The 21775-nt window shown below is 43.8% G+C and overlaps 2 protein-coding genes across 2 annotated transcripts in view; both read left to right on the forward strand.

Annotated features, from left to right (window-relative positions):
- LOC307049549 (cytosolic carboxypeptidase 4-like) overlaps positions 1–14283 on the forward strand; it is a gene marked incomplete at its 5' end in the record, with an annotated part of 66470 nt that extends 52187 nt beyond the window's left edge. The window contains 6 exon segments of the mRNA XM_079699108.1: positions 4807–4874; positions 7026–7092; positions 10693–10828; positions 12471–12583; positions 13164–13316; positions 13936–14283. Coding sequence (XP_079555234.1) covers positions 4807–4874; positions 7026–7092; positions 10693–10828; positions 12471–12583; positions 13164–13316; positions 13936–14282 — 884 coding nt within the window. The 3' untranslated portion in view covers position 14283.
- A 1259-nt stretch (positions 14284–15542) lies between these two features.
- Positions 15543–18139, forward strand: LOC307049550 (A-kinase anchor protein 13-like; the record flags this gene model as incomplete). Its single annotated transcript, XM_079699109.1, has 4 exons — positions 15543–15638; positions 16494–16619; positions 16736–16853; positions 17752–18139. The coding sequence occupies 4 exons, from the start codon at positions 15543–15545 to the stop codon at positions 18120–18122; spliced, it is 711 nt and encodes a 236-aa protein (XP_079555235.1). The 3' UTR covers positions 18123–18139.
- Between the last annotated feature and the right edge of the window lie 3636 nt (positions 18140–21775).

The following is a 21775-nucleotide window of genomic DNA, read 5'->3' on the forward strand; positions in this document are numbered from 1 at the left end:
TAACCCCCAAATTCTATGACCTCTTTCAGCTGTGTAGTAATGAGAGAAAATCCTTTATCTTCGAGATGCAATTCCCTATATGTAAAAATATTTCTTTATACTACAAGTAATACGTTCTAGGCTTCTCCAATGTGTGAGTACACATGTGGTCATGTTAGTATTAATAACCCTTGCAATTTTAGTAAAATCTAAACCTTACTGCCTCTGCAAGACCCTGCATGCCCCTCTGTTTTGTATCTTACCCCTTTACCGCTTTGTACCCTCAACCACACTAATCTTCTTTCTATTCCTTGAACATAGCAACTTTATTATATCCCCTGGGCCTCTGCATTTGCTGTTCCCTCGAGTGGAATACTTGTCTTCCATAACTTGGCATGGTTGATTTCTTCTTGTCGTATATTATCCTAGCTCAGATTGAGAAAGCCTTCCCGGGTCACCATATGTAATGTTCCCTCACTCAGAACCTCATTATCACATACCTTGTTCTGTTTTCTTCATAGCCCCTATTACTGGGCTCCATGAGGGCACAGATTCCTCTCACTTGTAACTTAGACATGTCACCTATATTTAGACCCTTCCCTCCCATTTCCATGCTGTATTTTTTCACTCTTGTATCTCTGGGAACGAACAGTTCCTGCGCAAAACTGATGCACACTCAATATTTATTGAGCAAATAAATGAAAACTTTGCATCTATTCTTGCTTCTACTCACAATCAGGGCCTTTAAACCTCTCTTGAAAAGTTACTTCTTTCCTAGGTATCTCTTGGGGTACCCACGCATAGCCTCAATTGTACTCATAAAGTAGCCATTGGTTACAGTCACCCTTATGGGCCACTCCATTCTTCCCTGACGCTTAGGCTTCTTTTGGTGGTTGTCTGCTGTCCTTGCAGCTACTAAAAGGACTCTTGCTACTGCCATTGCTGGGTTTTCAGAGAGTTGCTGGATTTCATGTAAAGACGGGGGGTGGGTGGGGGGATGGAGTAGCATTCTCCAAAACCCTGTACCACACCTCAGTGTTGCTTGGCACTAAAGCTCCCTAAGTTTCCGATGAAAGAAGCTCCTTCTTCACAGCCTGGGCAGGGACCAGATGACAACCCATGTCTCCGTTGTTCCGATGTTTGTCTCTCTCAGAGTCCCTGCAACTAAGACATGAAAACCTAACCCAAACTCCTCACTTGTCTTCTAGCCTCAGATGCAAAGGCTTCTCTACCTACCAACACATGCTCTCAAGTGTGGGTCACCACCAACCTGCCAGTTCCCAAAATAGTCAAACTCAGATTACCAGGCTGCGCTAACCAGATTGTACTCTGATTCATATATTTCATGGAAGCCTCACAACATGACCATGAATTTGTTATTAAAATTACCTATCATTTTAATATAACAGGACAATACATTTTCTTGTTTATGGATACTTAACGTGTATAGAAAAAGTATAAAACCGTGCTGAAAAAAGATAACACCAGATTCAAAGTAGTGATTCTGTCTGAAGATGGAGGAGCAGAAAGGGAAATGGGTTTTAAATCTTTTGGGGAGTTTGTATTTCTTAAAGAAAAAGAGTTCTAGGGAAAATACAACCAAAAGTTAACAACGTTTAAATCTGGATGGGTAGGTACCTGAGTCTGTCCTATTATTTTTTGAGCGTCTCCAACTATATTCGTAATTCATGAGTCTTCCTACCCATGAACATGATATACCTCTCCATTTATTTAGGCCTTATTTAATTTTTCCCTTTAGTGTTACGCAGTGTTTAGTGTAAACTTCTTATAGGTAATCTTTAGATGTATCCCATGTATTTCACTTTTTATTTATTTATTTATTTGGTTGTGTGGGGTCTTAGTTGCAACACGTGGCCTCCTTAGTTGCAGCAGGCAGGCTCCTTAGTTGCGGCTCATGGGCTCCTTAGTTGTAGGTCACCGGCTCCTTAGTTATGGCACGCAAACTCTTAGTTGCAGCATGCCTGTGGGATCTAGTTCCCAGACCAGGGATCGAACCCAGGCCCCCTGCATTGGGAGCAAGGGGTCTTTTTTTCTTTTGAATTTTCTTTTATTTATTTTTTATACAGCAGGTTCTTATTAGTTATCCATTTTATACATATTAGTGTATACATGTCAGTCCCAATCTCCCAATTCATCACACCACCACCACCCCCCCGCCACTTTCCCCCCTTGGTGTCCACGCGTTTGTTCTCTACATGTGTATCTCTATTTCTGCCCTGCAGACTGGTTCGTCTGTACCATTTTTCTAGGTTCCACATATATGCATTAATATACGATGTTTGTTTTTCTCTTTCTGACTTACTTCACTCTTATGACAGTCTCTAGATTCATCCACCTCTCTACAAATGATCCAGTTTCGTTCCTTTTTATGGCTGAGTAATATTTCATTGTATATATGTACCACATCTTCTTTATCCATTCGTCTGTCGATGAGCATTTAGATTGCATCCATGACCTGGCTATTTGGAAACAGTGCTGCAATGAGCATTGGGGGGAGCACGGGGTCTTAACCATTGTGCCACCAGGGAAGTCCCCCATGTATTTCACTTTCTGATGCTATGGTAAATGATAATTTTTAAATTTCATTTTTTTATTGCTAGTATATGAAAATACAATTGATTTTTGTGTTATCAACTTTGAGTCCCATGACTTTGCTGTAATTTTTACTTCTAGTAGCTTTTCTCGTGTTTCTTTCTTTTTCTTTCTTAATTTTAGGAAATAACTTATGCAAGTTGTCTGTGGATAAAGACAGGAATTTTTGCTTGTTTGTTTTACATTTTGTATCTTTTTCTTTTTTTTGCCTTATAATACTACCCAGGAACTCTTAATATAATATTGAATAGAAGTGGTAAGAGGAGATATTATTTACCCTGTTTTTGATTTCCCCAGAGAGTCTCTCATGCTTCCGTTGGTAAATGGATGTCTCTTCTGATGGTTTAACATCAGAAAAATGACCAGACAGTGAATTTCACTTGGGGTGGAGCTAGAAGAGCTTAGCTAGATAGAAGGCTTGGTAGGCCTGAGAGTAAAAGGCCCAGAATACTTCACCCCACCCCACTTCCAGACAAGTTCCCGCTCTGGGCCATCCTGTCAACAAAAGTAGAGTTGTTCCCTATCGCCTCTTTTATGGAAATAGCTTCAGCCGAGATTTCTCCAGTTGGAACTTTCCCTAACCATGCCCTGAAGGATGGGTCTGTCCTAGTGACAATTCAGATGACTTAAGTTGAAAACTCTTCTTCAACATGAACCTTATAGAACAATCTAGTGGATTTACTTGGAAAATTATCTCTTTCTTGAAGAGATGTAGCCTAAGGAGTCTTATAGGATCACAGAGAAAAGGAACTTGGGGAAAGATGTGGTACTTCCTTTCATTTTATAGGTCTGAGGAAACTGAGGCCTATAGAGAAGGAACTTGCATAGAGTAACATTAACTAATTAGGAGAGCCAGGACCTAAATCACGTTTAGTGTGATGGTTGTTCTTCTAGTACTCCTTTTAGTGTTGATAAGATATTTGACATACTGTAAGGTAGGTTGTGTCAGGGCACTTGGCTTTTGGATAAAATAGACATAAGATCTCAAACAGACGTTTGAGTAGGTGGCATGAGCCAGGCATTCTGCTAGGGAGACCTAATTAAGGATTCGGCAGTAGATGAAGGGACCCTGCCCTAGAGGAGCACTCAGTGGAGGAGAAAACCATAAGATTATCCAACGCATTGTGACTGGTGGTGTTAGAGAAGAGACCTGTGAACCGAGTAGGCATTGAGGAAGGAATGGGGAAAAGCCTCTGGGGTCTGGGGTTCTGGCAGTCTCCATTCTAGTATCCTCGTAATCCGTACGTAGGAACCAGGAGAGCATCCTGGCCCATGATTCGTGGGTTACCATGGGCAGGACCTATAGTGCTTCCTGAATCAGGGTGTGAAGCGTTGCCTGATGGGTGGTATCTGTTGATTTTCTCAGGCAGTCCTTTCCTGGAGAGATGCTTGACCTCTGACGTCCTGGCACAGTTCTGCTTTATGACTTCGTAGCAACAGTAGCAGCTGATGATGACCTTTGTGAGGCACAGAGTGGGGGGTTTTACATAAGTGGCCCTTGTGGGTCAAGGAGTGAGAAATAAGAGTTGAAATAAGTTCGTGTCCTTGGAGGATTATGGGCTGTGCTCCATCTTTCTGGAAATGTCCGTTCATCTTCAGGAAGTCTCCTACCTCCTCTCGAGTGAGGGCTCCCAGAGGTACTGTATTAGGGTGGTTCTGATGACCTTTCTTCTGCGGCTCTTGACTCGCTCGGGGTGTTGCAAAAAGTTCAGGGTAGTTAGGTTTCCAAGTCAAAGGACATAAATAGGTAGATTTTCAGATTCACATTCCACCTTTGACACAGCCATACAGATTTCACAGCCCCTGTTAAGGGGCTGTATTTATGTATTATTTGTGGGTGTTATTAAACGTATATGTAAACGTCTATATATGTAAATACATATCATTTATGTATTATTTGTGACTTAGACTTACATATTGACAGCAGACGCTTTCACTTGAGTTTTGTAGCCTCTCTGCTTCCTGCCCGAGAAGATTCCGATTTCTAGTTTTCATTAATCAGAAATCACATCTGCTCTTGTTTCTCCTCCTCCAAATGACATCGCATGCCTGCTTCCTAGAAGAGGGCTGCAGTCTGTAATTTGGGCTAGTCACATTCTGACCTGTGAGCGACTTCACCTGGCAGTCTGTCGGTTGCTGTGGCAGTGGAAAAATCAGTCTGGGGGATCTGTTTGCTGTGTCTTAATGTCACCTGGGGTTTTGCTCTCTTTTCAGGTTGCAGTGCTTTTGTCCACAAAGGCTGTAGAGAAAGTCTGGCCTCCTGTGCAAAGGTCAAAATGAAGGTAAGACATTTCTGGCTAAACCAATAAGATCTTCAGAGATGGGAGATTTGGGGTTGTAGTTTTTGTTTCTTTTCATCATTTGGTACCTACTTTGAGACTAAAAGAACCAAAAATGATTTTTCTCTTCTTAACGCACTCGGGAATTTGTGGCTTTTGGAAGGTAAAATGCTTTCAGAGCTTCTCCATGTTAAATGCACATTTCTCTGTGATTTTAATCTGTGTCGCCGTTGAAGTGGTTTTCTTCTTAACTGTGTCTGCAGACCTCCTCTGCCTTTCACACGCCTGGCTTCCTTCTTCAGGACCATGAGGGCAGCAGGTGGAAATCAGGGGCTCTGACACGCTGATGGGCTGGGGAGTGTCAGGGTTAAACGGGCCTGTCTGGCAGCACTTTTCTCCACAGGCTCGTGTGGATCACATGACAGGAGCAGGAAGTGTATGATGGTACGTGCTCTGAGTATGCAGCTGTGTGATAACAGGCACTGCATATCAGAGCCCTTAAAGAAAGAGTACGGGGCTGGGGGCAGATGGGTGTTTAGGTGGCCTGTGTGGTTTTCAGTGTTGTAGTCACTCATAAATGTCTTTGTTCCTTGTCAGAAGAGTGCTCTCCAGCTCCATCTACTCAGATGCTCAGCATGCTGTGTGCTTCCAGTAACCAAACGCATTTATCTAGTGCAGTGGCCTCAAACTGGAGTGTACATTAGAATCACCTTGGGGGCTTGTTATAAGGTGACAGTGGGCCCCACTCCCAGAGCTTCCAATTTGGCAGGTGGGGAGGGGCCAGGAACTTGCCTTTCTAATAAGTTCCCAGATGATGCTAATGCTGCTAGTCCGAGGACCACACTTTGAGAAGCACTGAACTCTAGTGTAAAGGTGACATACCTCTGTACCCCAGATCTTATTCAGTCCATGGACATAAATTTTGTTTGGCTCATGGAGTAATTTTTTTTTTTATTTGAGTTAGTGTATTTATTGAAAAATCGTATTTCACACCAGTTTGGATTTCCAATTTCTCCTGAAGAAATGGAAGATCTCACAGCCCTGGTATTTCCCCTTACCCAGCATTCCCAATTCCCACCTTGCTCTTTTTCTTTTTTTCCATAGTACTACTTACCACCTTCTTAGGGTCTGCTTAACAACTGTATTTATTATATTACATTTACTTTTAATGCTCTGTACCTTCCCCCCACTAGAATGTAAGCACTCAACTTGCCAAGTGATCCATCAATAGCTCCTAAGCACGTAGAACAGTATCTGGCCTGTAGTTCCTTAAATGTTGGAGAGGTGGGTGGTGGGTGATAATCCACTGGGGCTGAGTGACTGCTGCCTCCTCTAGACAAGATATACAAGCCCCAGACTGCCACTCCCCACCTCCTCCAACTCGCCTCTGTCCTTTGTTACCTGCCTGACCCCACAGGCATTTGAGTTTGTGATCTCTGGTAAGACTGCTGTTACTGTGAATGTGCTATAGAGAAGGAGAATGATAGGGATACAGCATATCCCATAGAAAAGAATGTAACCTGAAAGGGGGAGTTCCATTTTAAATGGACCCTTTTTCACTAATGATTTATCTCAGACTAATTGCTTCAGTCTGTAATTTCTCACACAGTGTCTCTGTTCCATGCTACAACAAAAGTCTTAAAATTAGCACTTTACCTAAGAATTATTGAACACCGTATAAATGCGAGTCACTGGAGACATAGAAACAAAAAGGGCACAGATGCCGCTCTTAAGGAATCAGCATTCTGGTGGGGAAGATGGACAAGCAGACGATGACCATAAGTAAGGAAAAAACTAGGCGGGGGCACATGCAGGATTCTAAGGGGTGCCAGTCACTGCCTCAGGTGAGGAGAAGAAAGAAGCTAACAGATGGCTCTACCAAGGAGGGATTATCTTGAAATAGAAGAATGTCATGCCTGTGAAGGTGAAGAGAGCATTCCAGGCAGAAGAGACGGCATTTGCAGGATCAGAGTGCTTGGCGGGTTCAGAGGGGAGCCAGAGTGGGTGGCTTATCTAGGACTAGGGTGCTGAGGACCATTGGCAGGAATAGAGCAGGGAAGTAGGAGCAGCTGGCTTCCTGCTCTAGGCCTCTTGAAACTTGACAGAAGATAAATTGTAAATGCAGGGTTCACTCAGGCTTTCTTTTCCTTTCAGCAGCCCAAAGGGAGCCTTCAAGCACATGACACATCTTCGCTGCCCACGGTCATTATGAGAAACAAGTGTAAGTAGCTCAGCCCACGTCTCATGATTCCTTTTCACCTCTCTGGTTCAGGACTTGCCCATACTCCTGTAGTATTTATTTGTTATTCTTAAGCAAGATTTGAATACCTATTTTGAATACTTAGAGAAGGCTGCAGTTTCATTGACCAAAAGCTTACCATTCTACCATCAAACTCTCTGGAAGGTTCTAGAATAGTGTGTGTCTTCGCTTAAAAGGCAGCACCTTAGCCCTGTGTGTCTTGAAATTTCTCTTGCGTGAGTCGACAGTGAAACTTTTAGCAGCGTTACAGTTGCATCAGATGAGATCTTGCTTATAAACTTCTTGACAAACTGTGGAGTTATGAAAATCTTTTTTTCCCCAAGGACTTCAGTGGTACACAAATTGGGTAAATCACACCTCTCCCATTCACATCAACCTGTCTTCTCCAGTCTGTGCAAAGCTTCACTTTGGTTTTACTTAATATTTTCCCCTTTTCATTCTTCGTTCCCTATCTCATTCCTTTCCCCTCCTCAGCACGCACTGCAGTATACTTCATGTAAACCTCTGTAATCTGCCGTATCTTTAGACATATGTGTACCTCTGGAAATATCTCTTATGGTTTTGTGCGTTAAATGTAAATTAGATGATAGGACTTGCTTATCCATTCTGCTGGGGTTTTTTCCACTCAATATGGTTTTGAGATCTATGCGTGTTACTATAGGTAAGCTATTGTCTCAGATCGCTGCATGGTGTTCTTTCATAAATATACACCACATTATAATTATCAGTTCCCCCAAAGCGGTTGTCTGAGTTGTTTCCAACCCCTGTCATAAAGATGCAGTAATGAATATCACCTAAATTTGCTCTGTGGGAGCCCATGTGAAACTTAGCCTCAGGCCGTGTTTTTCAAAGGGTAGACCCTGGATCAATTAGAAGTGCCAATTCTTGGGCCCTACCCAGACCTACTACGTCAGAGATTCCAGAGGCAGAGCCCAGTGATCTGTGTTTTAGTAGATGCTCCAGGTGACGGTGATGCACACACTCGAGCTTGAGGACCACTGCTCTGTGCCCGACTGCTCTGAGTGCTTCCAGATGGCCCCGGAATGGCTGTGCCACCAGGAGGGTATGGAGTCCCCTTAGACAGAAGTCCAATTATTGCCCATCTTTGCATGTGGATTCCTAGAAGAAAGGTTGTGCCAGACTGTCACCCACTTTAACCAATGGTCCAACCCATTCCAACACCTTTTACAAGTCTAATCTTCCTTAAACTTTTGTTCTGTGACATTATCCCTTATTTCAGAAACCTTTTTTTTTCTTTCAAATCAGATAAAATAGCATTTTTCCAAAAAATACCTATTATGTCTGACCCCCGCATGTATTCTTATTCCTGTTTTATTCCTGAGGTAACGTAGTGGTAAGAGTACAGATTGTGGATTCAAGTTGGATGAGTCCCAGCATCCCACTTAACAGCCGCATAACCTCGGACGTTTACTAAATCCCCTGTACCTCGTTTTCCTCCACTGTGAAAAGATGGTAATGGTATCAGCAGGTGGTCATCGGGTTTATGTGAGATCACACCAGTGAAGTACTTGGTGAGAGGCGTCCTTCAGTGTTTGCTTTCAGCACTACCATCACCATCACAAATAAGGATGCTGAGGCTCAGAGAGTAGTTAGCAACTTCCCTGAGTGGAGTGGATTGGTTTCAACAAGGGAAAGTTGTTGTTTTCACCCCCCATGCTGCCTTTTAGATGCAGGTTGTTCTTGATAAGGTTCAGGGCTCTGCAAGACATGACTTCGTTCTGGTTCTGCTTCTCCAGCCGTTTCACTGATCCCTTATATACGCCCCTCTACGTACTTCCTCTTTTGCTTGTTTTCTCCCTTTCACATTAATAGAGTGTTTCTGCCTTCCTTCATGTAGTTCTCCTCATCAAAATGTCCTCTTTTTCTGTTGACTTACCGACATCCTACTGTTCTTCAAGAACCGGTGTTTCTTCCTCCATCAGATTTTATCTGCTCAGCAGCTTCCCTTCTGAGACACTGAGGATGTGCTCCAGGCTCTTGAACACTTGAGCATGTTCTCTTCCCCGCCAGTTGCCCTTCTTCCCTGTTGGTGTGGGACCCACATCTCTTAGTTTCCTGTGTGCTTTCTGCAGGAAGGGTCTGGTCGTGTTATAGGGTAGCATGTTTCTGGTGTTTATTATATCACCTTCTTCTAAATAGAATTTGAATTGGAAATTAATGGTTTTATTAATTTTATTAAGTCAGAAACATCCTGTAATACTGTGAAGCCATAACAGCTCCCCCAGTCTTATTTCCTTCAGCTCCTGATGCTCCTGGGGATGGACAGGTAATGCAGCAGTTTAGTTAGCTACCAAGGAAAACTAATTTGCTACCCAGATGGCAGTGTGACTACTTTAGCATGAAATTGGAGCTCCAGTTTCCTCTTTGGTCAAGTTCAAGAGAAATATGCAGTATGAGGACAAATTAGCTATGTGACCTCAAACACGTGTTGCATTTTCCTCATCTGTAAACTAAAGGAATTGGTCAAAACCTGTGTTCTCAGACATTGTACAGAAGAATCGCTTGGGGAGCTGGTAAACGTGTAGGCTCCCAGGTCCCACCCGCACAGAACAAGGAGGGCTGGGAATTTGCATATCTAACCAGCCCCTGACACGTTTCTTGGTAGGTCCTCCCAAAGAACACCAGCCTCAGTTATCTCTGAGGCTCCTTTTATCCTTGAAATTCTCTCAGTCTCCTTTTCTCTTACTTTGAATTAGTTTACATTTTTAAATATATGATTCTTTATCCTCACTGCCATCACAGCCCACAGGTAAACCGCTTTTCTTAGTTTTATATTTATCTTCCTTAAGTTTCTTTATCAAAATAAAGCAAATACCAATTTGGATTATTAATTATGTTTTTAAAACATAAAAGGTGGTCTGTTGTGCACTTCATTCTGCACCTTGATTTTTTTTTTTTTTTTTTTTTGCGGTACCCGGGCCTCTCCCTGTTGTGGCCTCTCCCGTTGCGGAGCACAGGCTCTGGACGCACAGGCTCAGCGTCCATGGCTCACGGGCCCAGCCGCTTCGCGGCATGTGGGATCTTCCCTGACCGGGGCATGAACCCACGTCCCCTGCATCGGCAGGCGGACTCTCAACCACTGCGCCACCAGGGAAGCCCTGCACCTTGATTTTTTTCCCCCTTAATATGTTATCTGCAGATCTGTGTCAGTTCATGGAGAGTGTCCTCATTTTTTTTTAAAGCTTCTTAGGATTCACATGTAGGCTGTACCATGATTTATTAACTGATCTTCTTTTGATTCTCATTTTGCTTTTACCAAACTTTGCATTGAATAACTTTGGACATATGTCATTTCAAATATAAACAAGTAAATCTTGTAGAATAAACATATCCTAAATGGAATTACTGGATCAAAGATAGGCATCTACAGTTTCAACAGCTCTTGCCAAGTTGTCTTGCATAGAGTTTTTGTACCTATTTACACTCCCAGGGTAAATCTCTTTTAAAGCAGTTTGCTTCTATTTGGCATTCATCAGGTGAGTCAGTGCTGGTGGGCATGTGTCGGTGATACTTCATTTGGTGTCCTTTCGTTCTTTACAGCCTCCCAGCCCAAGGAGCGCCCTCGGTCCGCAGTCCTCCTGGCCGATGAAACCACTGCCGCCCCCATGTTTGCTAACAGACGGTCCCAGCAGAGTGTATCGCTCTCCAGAAGTGTCTCCATTCAGAACATTGCTGGGTGAGTGGGGATGTAAAGCTAACACAGTTGACCTCTAGGTGACAGAGCATAATAATTTATACCATTTGACAAAAAGTTTGTTTTAGAAGGAAATGTATAACGTAATGGGTTAGTGCTACAGCTGAGTGGGGTGAGGATTACACTTTGATGCACCATCATGATCACCATTTTGTAGCAAGGATCCCCTTTAAACACCATTTTTAGGCCAGTTTTCCTCTGCTTTTATACATGATCAGCCCTGCTTTTATTTTATTTTATTATTTTATTTTTTTTTGCAGTACACGGGCCTCTCACTGTTGTGGCCTCTCCCATTGCGGAGCACAGGCTCCGGACGCGCAGGCTCAGCGGCCATGGCTCACGGGCCCAGCCGCTCTGCGGCATGTGGGATCTTCCCGGACCAGGACACGAACCCGTGTCCCCTGCATCGGCAGGCAGACTCTCAACCACTGCGCCACCAGGGAAGCCCCAGCCCTGCTTTTAAAGAACCTGCCTTCTAAAAGGATGATTTTCAGATCAAAATAAGAAGTGGGAATAGGAAAAAAGATTTAATTCTGAATGTTTGGTTTCAATCACTTGTATTTTCATATATCACACTTTTCTGTTGGTCAGATGAACCTGGGGGGAGGGGGTAACTGTGTTTTGTTTCGCTTTTTTTTTTTTTTTAAACTTGCCTCTTGACTCTTAAGTCATGGGAGTGAATAATGGGCCGGGTACTACAGTAGGTTCCCCATCCCTCATCTGCACTGAGTTCCTTTTATGGTCCCTCCAGAAGTTGCTGTGGCCCCTGATTGTTCAGGCCTTGGCTGTCTGTGATTAGCACGGGGTCAATTATGATGTTGCTGGCTGTTTGGGGTAAGGTGCCTGCCTTCCCATCCAGTAAAGAAGTCATCTCAAATGTAGGACTCAAAACATCTCTTGCAGCTCTCTTAACCTAGGCTGGAGGAAAATTCCCAGCTGAAGGATGCAAATCTCCTTTTGTCTGTGTTTCCTAACCTCTGTGCTGGCTAATGTTTCCTCCTCATTAAAAACAAAGTTTCAGGGATTTTTATATCGTTTTGTCTTTCTGTTGTAATTAACCAAAGGCTTTCTTTTCCAAGTTCTGATGTTACCCAAATGAGTTTATATTATGACTTTTAAAAGTTGGCCTTTAAATAAAATTTAGTTTTAAATGACTCTGGCTTACTTTTGTGTTGTACCACAAACATCTACTGGGTGCCTAATGTGCTAGCTGGTGAGTTGGGCTGAAGAAAAGTTGGAAGAATATGGTTTAATATAAGTGCTTGGTCTATAGTTATTTTGGGAACACAGGGGAAAAGTCTAGTGGTTAGACATGAGTTTCAAACAGAAAAATTTCTTATATCATGTGTATGCAGTTTGAAGGAAGAGCATTCTCCTAGCTACCTATCGTTAAAAAAAATCCAAGGCTCAAAAAGTTCATGCTTGCAGTGATGTTAAATGCCTGCAACCTTCCTTAATAGTTTGTGTTGCGTATTGCTGGGTACCTGACCTAAGTAATTTGTCTTCCATCGTTGTAGTACTTGCAGCCAGCTGTCACTTTATAGTTTTTCAGATCTTCACTTAAGACCGGAAACTATGGCTTCTCAGAATGTATCTGACGGTATGTGTTTCCTTTTGCCCCCAGAGTTGGCAATGATGAGAACGTATCAAACACCTGGAAATTCCTGTCTCATTCAACAGACTCACGAAATAAAATCAGCAAGGTCAATAAGTCAACAGAGTCCCTTACTGATGAGGGTAAGCAGAAATCACGGCATAAATTGTGTGTCTGCAGAGACTTTGTGCCATCTCCTAGAATGCAAGCACTAACGCATCTCCTGCCTCTTCCTTACTCCTGTGAAACTTCTCTGAACTGTCTGTAAAGCATCACATGCTTTATAATGAGTTGGTAAACCCACTTACCCTGTTGTTAGATGGTTGTCCACTGAAGGATGTCATTGATTTTAATGTGGTCAGATTCTGGTACAAACGCTTCTCCTTCCCCTAGACTTTGGTACACGTTCAGTTCTAGCTCTCTTGGCACAGCTGTAAGCCTACTCTCTTAAACAGGTCAAGTCACCAGGACCCTGATCATGCCTTAATCACCTTTGATTTATGTGACGGTTATCACCCTTAACCGAAGTCTTGAATATAGAGTATGTCACTCTGGAACAGAAAATGATCTTTTCTAATAGAATATATATTCTATGAACATCCCTGTATTAGTGTAGAGTGTTTATGTCTCATGAAAATATCACCATGAGGAATGTCCAGCAGAGGGTTTTTTTTAGAGGTCACAGATGCAGGATTCTGATATTGATTTTTTTTGTATTTTGAGGAGTAGGCACAGACATGAATGAAGGGCAGCTAATGGGAGACTTTGAGATTGAGTCCAAACAGCTGGAAGCAGAGTCCTGGAGTCAGATAGTGGACAGCCAGTTTCTGAAACAGCAAAAGAAAGATGTGGTCATACGGCAAGAAGTGATTTATGGTGAGACTCTTCATGTGCTCTGCTAATATTTGATGTGCATTGTCTGGCATTGTTTATTAGGGGATTTATTGGGCTATGCCAAGTCAATTTTCAAGTATGTAGCATCTCAAAGATTTTCTTTTGAAAACTTTGAGGTATAGAGACATCTTATTCCTATCCTTTCCTCTCTGTAAAATTATATTCTTTAATTTTATTGGACATTTTATTTAATATGAGTGCTTATTTATGTGATAATCCTAAAAAGAGATCTCTTGTGACAGTACAGTTTAATTCCTCAGCTACAGTAGAAACTATACTAAACACAAGTCATTTCTGGGAAATAGGAACGTAGTAAATTATGAAAGGTCTTGAATCCCAATGAAGACCACATTGGAAACCACCACTTAAGAGTGATGGAATCCAGTACACCTGTCAGAAAACAGTGTGAGGTCCCGTGAAAAACCGAGGAATAGGATGAAAACACCTTAGGGAAAAGACAGCTGTTGACTCAGTTTTAAAGTTTAAATTGGGCCGTAAATAGCCTTAAGACAAAATTGGGCTGTTAGTAGCAGCAGACACACTTTGCAGGAGAATCCTCCAGGAGAGCATTCCTGACCACTGAGCCTTGTCCCTCCCCCAGAGCTGATGCAGACGGAGTTCCACCACCTCCGCATACTCAAGATCATGAGCGACGTGTACAGCCGTGGCATGAGGGCCGACCTGCTCTTTGAGCAGCAGATGGTGGAGAAGCTCTTCCCCTGTTTGGATGAGCTGATCAGTATCCACAGCCAGTTCTTTCAGAGGATCCTGGAGCGGAGGAAGGACTCTCTGGTGGATGAAAGTGAAAAGGACTTTCTCATCAAGAGGATTGGGGATGTGCTTGTGCACCAGGTGAGCAGCGGGTGGGCGCCTGGTGCCTCTCACACGCACCGGGGGCCCCGTAGCCGTGCGTTCACATCCTGGCTGGACTGCTCACGATCTCTGTGAGCTTAGGCAAGTGACTGCATCTCTCCGACCCTCAGTTTCTTCTTCTGTAATTGAGGACAGTAGATTTTCTCTTTCAATGCTATTTTAAAATTTAAGAGGTAATGTATATATATAAAGTACCCAGCATACATGGTAGATGCGCAGTAAAAGCCAGTTTTTCTTCCTCAGAGTCTGTACCAACATCAGAGATACTATAGTTTAAGAGATCAAAAAATAGTTTTTGGAAGTCTCAACTTCAACTTGTGCCTCAAATCAAAAGGCTCATTTATCTAAAAACCGCCTGAGACTAAAAACTTGACTAAGAAGCTAAGAAACTGTAAAATAATTCATAAAATATTTCTTGCTAATATTTTCATCAGGGTATGGTATGGTTTCAATCCTACGTCAAAGCAATTTAGCTAAAAGTTGTTTTGATACTTTCAGATGTATATGTCATAGGCAGTTTCTAAATGTTTCTTTTTTAAAACATTCTTTTTGAAAGATGAATAATGCTAGTATACCCTTTATAGGCAGAGGGGATCGCATCACATCTGACTAGCTCTTTCTCACCGGCAAGTCTCTGCCTCCTTGTGGAAGCAGAGGCTTACTTGCTGGAACATTTGCCTGAGAATTGGAAATATTGTCCTTTCGTTGTATTTTTGAGTCTGTACCCCTTGCCGTATTAATTCACTGGTGCCTTCATTCATTCATTTTTCATGTATTCACTGGGGATTTACTCAATACCATGTGGAACCACAAAGGTAAGTATAGTGTAGACCTCTGCTTCATGGAACTCATGTTCTAGGAGTGAAGGATAGGCATGTCGTGAAGTAAATGCAGATGCAGTGTAGTGAATGCGTTCACGCTGGTGGTCAGGGCCTCAAAGTGGGCACGGTCAGCTCTGCAAGTGAGGACCCTTCCTCCCCGAACATCCCCCTCCTGTCCTTTTCCATGTTTCTCCCTCTGCCCCTCCTCTCCACCCTCAGACCTGCACTGGTACTTCCTCTGACCTTGTAGCTCCTTGTATTTGTGCATGTTCTCTAGTAAGATGTTAGCCCCATGGTGTCCATTTGTTGGTTCTGAGCGCCAGTGCCAGAGTCACCCTTTTAGGGCACTTGTTTTGTGATGGGAGCCGATCACTCAAAAATCTCTCTGCCTCAGCTCTTCTGTTGGTAAAGGGGGAAAGGAAAGGCTACGCTGAACGTTTTTTCAAGTTTTGGGGTAAGGACCAAGTTGTGTTGCCTCCAGAGATTATTAGTCCAGCGGGAATTGATGCTTAGCATGTGTCTTGTGGACTACATACAGAAACTCAGCGGTTACCCCACAGTGAACGTAGCTTCAGATGAATGGTTGAGATTGCACACGCTTGGGAATGAGGTAAGTGCCATGCAGAATTGTTAGGCCTGCTGGCCTGAGGTAAGTAGGATAAACAGATCCCTAGGTAATGACGGCCGTTTCTGATGTCTTTCTGACTTATCAGGATGACTTCTTTGAGACTGCTACCTCATGAAAGACTTCTAGTGAGTCTCTCTGTTTTATTACTGTGTTATGACAAATGGGAGTTAAAACACATCTTGCATTTCTTATGTGCACAGTACATAGATATTTCTGTGTTTATTATTTTTTAAATATATGTAACAACTTTATTGAAGTGTAATTCATATGCCATGTGATCCCATTTAAAGTGCACAGTTTAGTGATTTTCAGTATATCCGTGACTCTTGTGCAGCCGTCGCCACGGTCCATTGTAGAGCATTTTTATCATCGTCACCCCCACCAGCTTCCCCAGCCCTAGGCAACCACTGATCTACTTTCTCTGTGGGGTTGCCTATTCTGCACATTTTATATAAATGGAATAAAGCAATATGTTGTCCTTTGTGATTGGCTTTTTTCATTCATATGTTATCCATTTATCCTCTGATGAACACTTGGGTTATTTCCACTCTGGGGCTGTTGTGAATAATGCTGCTGTGAACATTCATATACAGGTTTTTGTGTGGACATATGTTTATATGTCCAGGAGTGGAATTGCTGAGTCATATGGTAACTCCATATTTAACTTTTTGAGGAACTGCTAAACTGTTTTCCAAAGCTCCTGTACCATTTTAATCTTTCAATCTTTGGAGGGAGCTCTCTTGGGTTTCACAAGTAGACTGGAAACTTTGGACAAAATGGTAATAGGAGTTTAGCACCCTGAGTTATGGCATAACCTCTGTTCTCTTTCCTCTGCAGTTTTCAGGAGAGAACGCAGAACGCTTAAAGAAGACATACGGCAAGTTTTGTGGGCAGCACAACCAGTCTGTAAACTACTTCAAAGACCTCTATGCCAAGGATAAGCGTTTTCAGGCCTTTGTGAAGGTATCGATGTGAAACGGTGGGGATTTCCCTGTTGTCCAGAGCCTTGTGTCACTGTCAGTTTTGGCTCGAGCCTTCTCCCTTGGGTAGATCCTGACACTTGGTTTACTTCCTTGCAGAAGAAGATGAGCAGTTCAGTCGTACGGAGGCTTGGAATCCCAGAGTGTATATTGCTTGTAACCCAACGGATCACCAAATACCCGGTTTTGTTCCAAAGAATATTGCAGTGTACCAAAGGTGCGTCTGTCTCTGGACTCAGTCTTGTTTGCCAGTGGACTGTTCCGGTCTGTCCAACAGCACTGGAGACCCCGTAGAAGACCTCTTTTACGTCGAGAAGGTCTAAAAGAGAGCCTGTGTTTTATCTTAAAGACAGTTTTCTTGAGTGAAAACATAAGGTGTTATATCAGCAGACTTAGGGTGAATGAGAGCAAGAAGGGACGGAACCACTTAGTGATCCCAATGAGAGTTCAGTGACCTAAGCAACTTGTCACTTGTCCCTAGACTGGGAGGTGATTCCACCTACAAGTGCTACAATCACCGCTGTTTCTCGTTTAACCACTACTTAGTAGTTTCTCTCTCAGCTAATGCTGCTCCTGGACAGTTACATTAAGGATTAGGTAAAACAAAGACGTAAATAAAAAACTGGTTGCTCCTCTCCCTCCCTAAAAATGTTGGGTTCCTTCCACTTTAGAACGTGGCACATAATTGCATGTCCTCTGTATCTTTGAAACATCTAACTTGATTTAAACTCTGACAGCGAGGGGTAGGCACGTGCCCTTCGACGTGTTGGCTTCGCTCTGCCAGCGTGCCCACAGAGGGAAGACAGTGATGTGGAGCAAGAAGGCAGGGTCCTGGGGCTCCCCTGGTGGCGCAGTGGTTGGGAGTCCGCCTGCCAATACAGGGGACGCAGGTTCGTGCCCCGGTCCTGGAAGATCCCACATGCCGCGGAGCGGCTGGGCCCGTGAGCCATGGCCGCTGAGCCTGCGCGTCCGGAGCCTGTGCTCCCCAACGGGAGAGGCCACAACAGGGAGAGGCCCGCGTACCGCAAAAAAAAAAAGAAAAGAAAAAAGAAAAAAAAAGAAGGCAGCGTGCCCCTCCTTCTGCCCAGTAGAGACAGTTATTCTTTCTTTCTCAGACAGTGAAGTGGAACAGGAAGATCTAGCTCAGTCCCTGGGCCTGGTGAAGGATGTGATTGGAGCTGTGGACAGCCAAGTGGCGAGTTATGAAAAGAAGGTCCGTCTCAATGAAATTTATACAAAGACAGATAGCAAGTCGATCATGAGAATGAAGAGTGGTCAGATGTTTGCCAAGGAGGATCTGAAGCGGAAGAAGCTCGTGCGGGATGGGAGCGTGTTTCTGAAGAGCACAACAGGGAGGCGGAAAGGTGAGGCTCACTCTCGTCAGAGTCTAAGCGTGTGCCAGAGGGCAGCGGGCAGAATCCAGATGTCACCAGGTTGTTCCCAGGGACCCATGTCCAGACGTCACACAGGAGCAGCAGGCATTTAGTTGATCTTAATCTTGTATCAGAAAAGACTGGTTTGAGATGGCTTACAAAACCATATAGAATACAGTAAGAGAACGAGGAAATGATGCAGTCAGGGGAAATGAAAAAAATAATTTTTTGTAAAGAACAAAGCAAAGGGTAAGATTCATACAAAAAAGCAAGGTGTTAAGGAAGACGTGTTTTCCCTATGAAAGAGGGGCAGCACATTTGGGGTCAGGGTCTCTGGCAAAACAATTGCTAGGAGGGAAACACCATCAGTTGCACAATTCATAGATTCTCTGAGATTAAAAATACATCACTCGTTCCTAAGAGGTGGCAGAGGAATTTTCAGCTCCCGAGACCTTAGAGAAACGAAAGTTTAACTCACAGCAACTAGATTTATTATTAAACTTTGTTTTTCATCTTTTATCTTTGTCTAAGCAAAAGAGGTCATAAAAGATACTTTCTGTTTGATTTTAGTTTTTACCTTTTAAATGATCAGCCCCATCAAGTGAAAGAAGTTAGGAGGTTTGTTCATTCTTCTGTACATCTGGTTTGTTTGTTTGTTTGTTTTTAATAATTGTTTTCATCAAACCTGTATCCTCTGGGCCTGTATGGTAACTCTAACCTCAGCAGTAGCCTTGAGTATACCCAGCCCACCTCCCTGGCCTCGGTGAGCTGAGCACACAAAGCAGCCGAGTGCCGTCAGCCCCGCTGACATAAAACTCAGGTGAGTGAAAATGTGTGCTTCTCTCATCGCCGAGGTATAAGTAATGCTATAGGTAGCTGCTCTGGGAGAATTCCCAGGACTCCTTAGCTAGGGTCTCACCATGCTCAGACCACATAGTAAAGAAATCCCAGGCATTCAGCTGCTCTCAAAGGTGAAAGTCGCAGGACACCCTGCATTAGAAGTTGGGCTGAGAATGAAGAGACTTGTAAAGAGGTTCTTGCTCTGCAGTATGATGGTTGCCAGAATAGAGAGGCGTGAACTGAGGACAAGAGGAGGGAGCCAGGCAGAAGGGAGGAGGAAGCGCGGAAGCGTGGAGCTGAAGGGTCTGGCCCATCGGGAAGGGTGGGCAGTCGGGGTCTCTGGCAGCAGAGTGAGGCAGGAAATACGGCTGAAGAATCGGCCGGGGGCCAGGTTGGGGTGGGTGCGTGCTCCAGACTAGGGGGCTGACAGGGATGCTGGTGATGGGAGTGAGCGAAGAATGGGCTCAGAATGGAGGGTTTGAGCAGGAAAGGGGTGAGTGAGTTAGAGTGTGTGTAGTTCAGCTGCTAGGGGCAGGGTAGAGGACAGCAGGGGTGCGGAGGTACCAGGGACCGAGACGAGGGCGGTCGTTGTCGCAGGGATCTGGGAAGGGCTCCTCCGGGCAGGGTCATCTCAGAGAGAAGAAATGCCCCTTCCTGCCACCAGCCAGCTGTGCCTCTCACTGCTCCATGATGAACTTGAACTGTGCGATCCCTGCAGCTCCTTCCTTCCAGCCCTGATGCTCTGTGATGTCCTGAGACCACAGTTGAGGGCTCTGGCCTCACCGCCACTGTGAGGCCGTGTCGGAGGTAGCCTGATGGTAGAGAAGTACCTGCCCTCTCTTGTAAGGATGGATTTCCTAGAGTTGCTGCCAGTGCTGTATTTTCTTTACACGGCAGTTTATTTATTCATTCCCGAAATAAAAACTAATAGATGCCAGCTGTTGGAATAATGTTGCGGTCAAAGCAATGGCAGAACGATAGGTTTTCTGGCCTAAAATGTCTCCAGTGGAAATAAGAATTTGGTGTTTAGTCATTTTCACCCCCAAGTGAAAATGACTTGTGCCAAGAACAGCCAGTCCTGTGTCGGGTAACCCTTGAAAGGGGTAGGATTGTTTTTCTCTGATCTACTGACGCCGTGGTCACGTCAACTTCAGGATTCAATAAAGTTGAAACTTATGTTTTAGAGCTCTTTTTTTTTTTTTTTTTTTGGCAGACACCTGAACTATTTAAAAGTAAAGTTTAAGAAAAAATAACCTGTCAAAACCAGTGATAGTGCATGGAAAATTACTGTGGTCTAGGCTGAAAAACTAGACCACCCTAGGAATCAGACATCCTTGCTTCTGTTTTTCCTCATAGCTTTGCAATGAATTACACAGAGAGGGCACCCCAGTTTTGGCAGTAGTGGTAGAAAAGGCCAAGAGGGTCCTGCCCACCCAGGAGGCGGCTGCATAAGTCAGCCCGTTGTTTTCCCAGAGATTTGTAGGCTCCCCTTTCCAGAGTGAAGGTAGTACAGAGGGACCTGTTAGGTGTCAGTAGACGGCTCACCTCCAGGGAGGTCCCACTTTGTCCTTAAGGGAATAATGGGAAATGTCACTTCATACTCCTAGAGGATTAGAACAAGAGTTTGTGGCATTCTTTTGATTCCTGGATCCAACTAGAGATGTTAATTTGGCTTTTGTTTTGTCTTAATTGAGAAGAAGAGAAGGCTGTTTCCAGGGTGCAGAGGGGTTGAGGTTGACTGTGCTGTGTTGGAGCTGGGAGCGGAGCCACTGTACTCCATGTACCTGTGACGGCAGCGGGTGTTGTCTAGCCATCCGTGTCCTCTAGGATGTGTGGATGAAGCCTGCCTTTCATTAGACTGAGATATTCTTGTACATCACCTTCTGGCAGCCTTCCTGTCTGCTGTCCCGCGCCTTTTTCCCATTACTGTGATCAGAAGTTGAGAAATACTATGACCTGAGTATTATGACCTGTAGAATGTGTTGCTATTTCGCATCTGTTAAAGTCCTGCTTTCCAGCTTTAAAGAATTTATTCTTAAAAATCTTGCCTTGTGGGATATATCTTTCCAGCACCGAGTGCTTAAGCCTTCCCAAGACAAGGCTTTGGTGACAAGTCCCATCTTAAAATGCCTCTAAAAATCTAATGACCATATCTGGACCCTGCAGAAATGTCAAGCCCTTGCCTTGGGGGAGTGTAATAATGTGCTGTGCGGGTGTGCTGCTGAGTTTTCCTCTAATGAAGTGCGCTGAAGATGCTTCAGCGTTCAGTGGTCATTGTTCTCTCTTCCCTTTCCCCCTCTACAGAGGTTCAAGCGGTCCTGCTTACTGACGTTTTAGTTTTCCTTCAAGAAAAATACCAGAAATACGTCTTTGCGTCATTGGTAAGCTGAATTGTTTGTGTCTGCTGTTTGTAATTAATAGTATTCAAACTCGTGACGGTAGGTGGTGAGCGTTAACACTGTATTACTGCTCTCCCACCTTCTTAAAATTGGCTCAGGACAGATGCCTCCGAGTCATTTCTTATATACCCTTGCAATTTTCTGCCCGCCTCCCTCCCCACCAATTATTTTTCTGTTCCCTCTTAATCCTTTTGAGAGCCTTTGGCATTTGATCTAAAAAGAAATCTGTCACTGGAGTATGTCTCACACATTACGTATTACAAATCTTGCCAATTTATAACATTGCCAACCAGATTCTGTGACGAACCAGAAAGGACTCATCGTGCAGAAAACAGGACTCGAACCTTGATAACCTTAAATTTTCGTTTCCTTTTTGGAAATCTTTTTCTGTTGCATAAAACGTGAGTGAGCTGTATGCTTTTAAAAGGCATCTAGTCTTACCTTAGACGGAGGTTGTGTTAAGAGCTAGAATGTTGTATCCATGTCTTAACGTCTGCACTCTCCCCCATTTTCCAGGACCAGAAGTC

The sequence above is a fragment of the Hyperoodon ampullatus genome, assembly GCF_949752795.1.
Source record: "Hyperoodon ampullatus genome assembly, chromosome: 3".
NCBI classification, from domain to species: Eukaryota; Metazoa; Chordata; class Mammalia; order Artiodactyla; family Ziphiidae; genus Hyperoodon; species Hyperoodon ampullatus.